This window comes from Bidens hawaiensis, unplaced genomic scaffold (genome assembly GCF_021521415.1).
Source record: "Bidens hawaiensis isolate Kalapana, Puna unplaced genomic scaffold, B.hawaiensis_p1.1 tig00419662_1, whole genome shotgun sequence".
NCBI lineage: Eukaryota > Viridiplantae > Streptophyta > Magnoliopsida > Asterales > Asteraceae > Bidens > Bidens hawaiensis.
The window spans coordinates 105,979-113,254 of record NW_027504923.1 but is presented as its reverse complement, the minus strand read 5'-3'; the positions used below and the strand labels follow the sequence as shown (position 1 = coordinate 113,254).

Below are 7,276 nucleotides of genomic sequence, written 5' to 3'. Positions count from 1 at the left end.
CACCACCACACACCGCGCACACACAATCTTCAATGGTTGGTTTCATTCGTTGGTCCCATCGTTATCTTCAGCAAACGTTACTCCCCCCCACCCCACCCCACCACCACACACCGCGCACACACAATCTTCAATGGTTGGTTTCATTCGTTGGTCCCATCGTTATCTTCAGCAAACGTTACTTTACAACGTTGGGAGATTTTTTGAACCTCAACACCAAGGCCGTCTCCGAGAATAAAATAAATAAGAAGGGTCTGGGACATGAAAACCAAAAGACCCTAATATACAGACTCCAAAAATATAATATGATACGAAAATATAACATATTAAAAAAGACGTTTATTCGGAAATATAAAATATTTCCAATGCTGGATCTAAGTTTTTTTTTTACATTATGTAAATGGATAAATATTTATATACATTATGTAAGTTTTTTTTTATTCGGGTCGTTCTCAAAATTCCACGGGGTCGTTCTGTCGTTCTCGAAATTCCACAGAGGTCGGTGTCAAGATCTTACAAGGGTCGGACGACATTTTAACACATATATAATACTGAAAATTTTCTTTTCACATAGGTCCGCCAAAGGATGTTTCCCGAAGTTTTAGGTCAAAATGTTCTCCACAACGTTACAAGTAAGGTTGGCCTTAGAATATGACCCTTTTGTCATTATTTTTAAAAGATGGATCAACTTTTAAGCATATATTTATAATTTAGTGATTAAAATAATTACTTTAAAAATGAAAGCATATTAGAGTTTTTATATATTTACAATCTTCAACAATATACACATAATAATAATATTTAATATTTTTTTCTTTTTAATATTTAACAAACATGGTTTGTTGTTGATTTTTGGATTTCACCAAATATGTTACGAAATATATTCAAACAACGTATAGTAGTATAATATGTAAATATTTATTTTTATAAAATTGTACAGATATAATATAAATGGAGTTTAAAGAAAAGTGAATAATTTAATTATGTTATAGATATAATATAAATAAGATGTAAAAGAAAATGAATAATCATTGACATATGATATATGTTAGTTTTTGAGGGGAAAAAATTGCGAGTAATAACCACACAGTTACACATTCTATAATTATTTTACTCTATTAGAATAAACTAGATTAGAATAAACATTTGTTGTTTAAAAAAATTACTTAAACTCGTAGACCGTATTGGTGTTCATTATTCAGTTTGAAACCGATTAAACCAAGCCCGAATTCAAATTCCTGTGGAACTGGTTCTTTTGCGGGGTCCGATTGTTGAGTTAGCTCACTTCACATCCTCACCAAAACCCTAAACTTTACTTGCCAATTCAATTCACCAAATTCAAATAACCAGGTATGTTATTTCACCGACCCACAATCTCTTCACACATCAACACACCTTCAAACCCAACTGCAATCAGGGTCTGGTTTCAATTCACAGCTTCAATCTCTAGTCTAAAAGTTAAATGGCGTAAAGACCAAAACCTAGACCAAGCAATTGAAACCGATAAATACTGGAGACTCTGTGCCAAAGTTGTTAAAGAAGTCTTAAACGAACCGGGCCAAGTAATCCCACTTCGGTATTTAGACAAACGCCGCGAAAGGTTACGCCTTCCGGTTAAAGTCAACACCTTTTTGTCCCGAAACCCGTTGCTTTTCGATGTGTATTATGATCGAATTAAACCCAAAACTCAACCCGTTAAGTTTTTAAAAGTTAGTGATAGGCTTCAACGGGTTTTGGATCGAAATGAGATAGTTTATCGAGAGAATGAAGAGTTAGTTGTTGCTAAGTTGTGTAAGTTGTTAATGATGAGTAGGGATAATGTGGTTAGCGCGGATAAGTTGGTTCATGTGAAGCGCGAGTTCGGGTTTCCGAATGACTTTTTGGAGAATTTGGTACCGAGGTATCCGGATTATTTTAGGTTAGTTGGGAATTCGTATTTGGAGTTGGTGTCTTGGAACCCGAGGTTTGCGAAATCGGTGATTGAGAAACGGGCTGATGAGGAATCGGAGTTGACTGGTGTAAAGATCAGACCGTCTTTTAACTGGAAGCTGCCGTCGGGTTTTCTTATTAAGAAAGAGATGAGGGAGTGGATTAGGGATTGGATGGAACGTCCGTACATATCGCCGTATGATGACGCGTCGAGTTTTGATCAAGCGTCTCTCGAAATGGAGAAGAGGACGGTCGGAATGTTTCACGAGTTGTTATCGTTATCGTTGTATAAAAGAATTCCGGTGCCGATATTGGGAAAGTTCACTGAAGAGTATAGGTTTTCGAATGCGTTTTCGAGTGTGTTTACGCGTCATTCGGGAATTTTTTATATGTCGTTGAAAGGTGGGATTAAAACAGCGATGTTGAGAGAAGCGTATAAGGGTGATGAGTTGATTGACCGAGATCCGTTACTAGAAGTTAACGATAATTTTGTTGAGTTGTTGGCTGAAGGACATAAGCTGAGGGAAGAACAACTGAAGCTTAAGAGACAAGCGGTTAAAGACGATACGGGCATGGTGTCGGTTAGAAAGAGTAGATTGAATGATCTTGATCTTACTGAAAGTGAAGAGCTTTATAGCTCTTGAAATTTATCTGTTGACTGCAACCGAATCATGCTGTGAGTCTCTCCCTACTTTATAAATTCATGTGCTTGAATATGTTAGTTGCAAATTTGCAGTGTCATGACCCGTTAGATGAAAAGACAGCCATAGGTGTAGACTGTAGAGTGTAGTAACTTAAAGACAATTAAGTTTTGTAGTTATGCATAAGGGCATTTACTTGTGAATTTGAGTCTTAATGTTCAATTGTTGAGTACTATGAGTACCTTTGCCTTTAGAACTAGTGTGTCAAATGTCAATGATTGATCAAAAGATTTGGTTTTTAGGCCATTTTGTAAAATAACTGGAACTACTGCATGTTTATATGTGGTTAAGCACAATTGATTCTGAATTAATTGTTTTCTTTCTGGTTTTGGCATGTAGGCCACTAGTAGAACCTATGAGTCTATGACACAAAACTCTTGTAGTCTTGTTACCATGATTAATGGTAAAAGATGATATGATTCCATTAAAATTTAGCCCACTTAAGTAATAGTAGAAAATGACATACACTTTGTTTCAAATTAAACTGTTTCATTTTATGCTGAATGTCGATTTATTTATGTTTTTTTTAATCATTTAAACTAGACCTAGCAAAAGTGACCCAATTACCAAAATTTGGGTCATAATAGATCTTTATCATAACATTTTAGTTTAAGTTGGTCATTAGTATTTTTCATTGGGTATTTATGGGATGAACTAAGGAGAACGAGATATGTGGATGGGTCAAGATGGGCAGAGCTAAAGGATTGAGCAAGTCACATTGGGCGGTTATATAAAGTTTCTCGTTTCTCTCCATCTTCTTTTTGCATGGCCTCCGTTTTACCAGTGTAAATCACGTCCTGTCACAACTTCTTTATCTAGGCTGCCATTGCAGCTTCAAACCTTATTAAATCTTCTCTTAATTTCAAATTTTGACTTCTAAAGAGGAACCCTAATCTTCACTGTTACCTCCCTATCCATTTAAATTCATCATTGCAGTAGGTTGTGCTTTTGTTACATACCTTCGTTCTTTCCCTAATTTAGGAGATTTTGAAGATCAAAATCCTAAGTTAGGTTATTATCGATGCATAATTCATAGTTGATTAATTTGGGCTTTTAAAAAAAAAAGGATTTGATTGGATTTGGGTCTTCTGTTGCCTCCCGAGTCTCGATTGTCTTCTAATATGGAATTAATTTATGTAAATCATATTTAAAAGCTGTATAATTTTCAACTAATCTTGGTATTTTGCACAGCTTATTACCATGCAGCCATGTGATTCTGCTGTTGTATGATGTTAACCGGTGCATCATCATTTAACACTAATTGCTTATACCTCTCATCTTCAAATTAAAATTGCTATCAATTAGCTGTGCTTAAAAGTGTTGCTAAAAATTTGTATGTCGTTTTGGTCAAAACTGTTTCTGAACCGAACAAAAGTGACCATTTTTTAAAACAGCCCGTTATGACCCGTACATATTTTTTTGGTCAAAATCAGTTTTTAAAAGGTCCATCCTGACCCAAGCCCATTCTGACCCGTTACCCCTCTTGGTCCAACCTGCCCGTTTTTTCAGGTTTAATCTAACCTAAACTATAACCACCTTTTACTATGGAGCTTGAACCCAACCAGAGGTGTCATTCTTCTTATCATGCATACCTAAAATCTTAGTGATATTTATATTTATATCATTACATGTTTTCTCTCGTTTGGTGAAACTCGATAATATGTGGACATTTTGTTTTCAAAATCTGTTTAGAAGAAGTTTAGTCTTTAACATCTGCTCACCAAACAGTACTGTACCAACTACCAAACATGGTATATTCTATATCATGCAAATGGAATGAATGACATGCTCGCTTTAATCATTTTTTTTCTTGTTGCAGTTCTATATAACTTAAAACCAATGGCAGACCTACCTATCAAGAACACGCAAACTTTATGATGAATTTCTATGTTACAATGTACTCAGCATTAGCCATTTATAGGAGCAGACACAAATCATTTCACAACAGTTGTTTCTCACACAGAAGACTATGCACACTGTCAATATTCTTAAATGGGCTGTTCTCACATTTTTCCCTATAGTCGGTACGGTCCCACTTCCCCCTTTTGCCCCTCGGCCTCTCTGTAATTTCCAATTGGCTCTTGCAAATCAAGCCTGTGCGTATCTACCATCATCACAAGTCCCGCCTCCACCTCCACCTTTTAACCAAGTTTTTCCTACTACACCGCCTCCGCCTGGTGGCCATGAGCAGACATATAGTCACGGGCATAAACATGGTCATCCACATGCTGATGTACCAGGAAACGAGAACGAGCAGAATCAAACTCATGTGCACAAGCCTGGTCATCACAAACATGATCATCATAATAAGCGTGTTCATGGTCGTCATCGCAAACATAAAATGTCACCTGTTGAACAACAGTGCTGTAAATGGTTAGCTCAGGTCGATGACGAGTGCGTTTGTGAGCTGCTTGGGCGCTTACCGCCTTTTCTTGTTAGACCCGTTCATGAATACACTGTACGAGTTGCTGGTTCGTGTAATACAACTTACTCATGTGGGGCCCAATTTAGGCTTTAAACATTTTTTTATGTTTTTTTTTTCTTTTTCTTATAATTGTAATGCATTTAGTTATCTATGGAGAAAAGTTCGTATTTTTCGTTTTCGAATTTGTACACTTTTATCATCAAATATTGAGAAAAAACAGAATTGATTCAAAGCTCATAGCTTTCTCGAAATCGTTTCTATTCTTTCTTATAAAGCGAGGACATGAAGCTTTCATGGTTTTGTTCTATTCTTGTTTTTCTCGCTCTTTTTGCAGCAACAGGACCGATCATGAATCAATCTGTTGGACCATAAGCTATAAATTCCTTCTTTCATAGTGGGGTGCATTCTAATTCTATCGAGAAAAGATTGGATCTTGTGGTCTTGTTCGCAAGCATGCAAGTCTAGTGGGTGTTAAATATTAATCCGTGCAAACTTGGTTTTGTGAGGTTTGTAAATCGGATAAAGGACTTTATTTGATACGTATGCTGTCTAGATTTTTGATCTACCTGCAAAAACGGATGCCAGAATCCGTTTTGAAGGCTGAGTTGAGGTATCGACCTTATTCGAAGTGGAGTTTCTTGTAAGGTGGACGTCAGATTCATGGATCAAAATTAATCAATGGTCCCATGTTAAAATTGATAGGTCAAAACTCAAAACAATCATCCTGCAACCTTTGTCAAATGAATTTAAGCATCTATATCGCATAACCAAGTGTGAATCTTGACAATGGTATGGTGATAAAGTCGCATACCGACCTTATTCGGTGGACCAATATTCCACTTTCGGGGATTGATACGATTGTTTTCTATGTTATGTGAACAACTTGTGGGTCTTTTTTATCAAATTGGATGCTTGACTATGTTCAAGGTTTTTTTTTAGTATCTTGTTTGAAAGGAGTTGATTGGTCATTGGTGTATCTTTTGCATCCTTTTTGTATATAAATTGGAATCTTGAGTATTGTATTCATAGGTAAAAGCTGAAAACCAGTGACCCCATAACCTTTGCAAGAACAGATTCTAACATCAATTAATACAACTAATTTGGAATGTTGACTATGGTGTAGAGATGTGATAATGGATTGTTGATGTGGAGTGGAGAGGATTCTTTTGTGTAACACTGTTTTTGTAGTGCTAGATTAGAATATACAGTATTTTACTACATAGATTATCCTTTTCTTTTATAATAGATTTTTTTGAACGGCGAATTTCACAGTTAAGTTAGACCGCAACTCCTCCCTGAGGAGCCCCACCACCCCACTCAGGTCAGACTATGTTGTCTTAACCGGGTCCACGTTGGCATCCAAGTTTGGCTTGGTGTTCCCGAGAAAATTTCGGGCCACCTGTTTTATACTCTTCACAAGAGATGCCTCTCTGGAGTAAATACATTGTAATAGAAAACTCGGAGGGCTTCAAGATTCGAACATGACCCCTCAAAGAGGGTAGACACTTATCTATCATTAGCATAACCACTCCACCGGAGGGGGAAGGTTTTCTTTTATAACAGATAAGATGTTTATAATTATATTTTGATTTTCTGTTTTAAGATAATTATCTAATATTACTGTTTTTCAAACGTATGACACGTTAACTATAGTATTTGTAACATGTAAAGATTTTGGTTTCTGTTGAAGTCTAGATTTTGATTTTCATTTCTTTTTATCATATTAAATATTAGATGTCACGTGTCGAGTTCTGGTGAAGTCTAGATTTTGATTCTCTGTCTCTCTTTGTTGTTAAAATTTAATGATTTTCTTTAATTTGGTAAATAGTATGGTTACCATGGGCGGACATACCTTACGGCTAGCTGTAGCCTGCGCTACGGCTCAAATTTTTACGGGTAGTATAAAAAAAATATTTGGCCGATTTTCGTGTTTCGTTACGGCTGGAAAAAAAATAACGTTACCGCTAAGATTTTAAGCCCAACCAATATATGTTTAAAACCCAATCAAAAGCCAAAGCCCAAACAAAAAAACCCATTAACCAAACGGTTGGTAACCCATTACATCTTCTTCATTTACTTTATCAAACGGTTGGTGCTTCTTGCAAAAGAAAATATATAAAAAGTGAGAGGGTGAAAAATGAAATTCTTCTTGATGAGATTAAAACAGGAAAATGATTAAATCAAGAGGTTTCCCTTGCACGAGCCGGAGACACGCGATGGGGTT

General features: G+C 36.2%; 2 protein-coding genes across 2 annotated transcripts; both read left to right on the top strand.

Moving 5' to 3' along the window:
* The first annotated feature begins 1,349 nt into the window (after positions 1–1,349).
* Positions 1,350–5,289, top strand: LOC143609478 (protein WHAT'S THIS FACTOR 1 homolog, chloroplastic-like). Its single transcript, XM_077084227.1, has 2 exons — positions 1,350–2,602; positions 4,447–5,289. Exon 1 carries the CDS (start codon positions 1,350–1,352, stop codon positions 2,568–2,570), a length of 1,221 nt encoding a protein of 406 aa, XP_076940342.1. The 3' UTR covers positions 2,571–2,602; positions 4,447–5,289.
* On the top strand, positions 4,597–5,145 carry LOC143609476 (uncharacterized). The gene has a single exon (XM_077084225.1). It carries the CDS (start codon positions 4,597–4,599, stop codon positions 5,143–5,145), a length of 549 nt encoding a protein of 182 aa, XP_076940340.1.
* Positions 5,290–7,276: the final 1,987 nt, after the last annotated feature.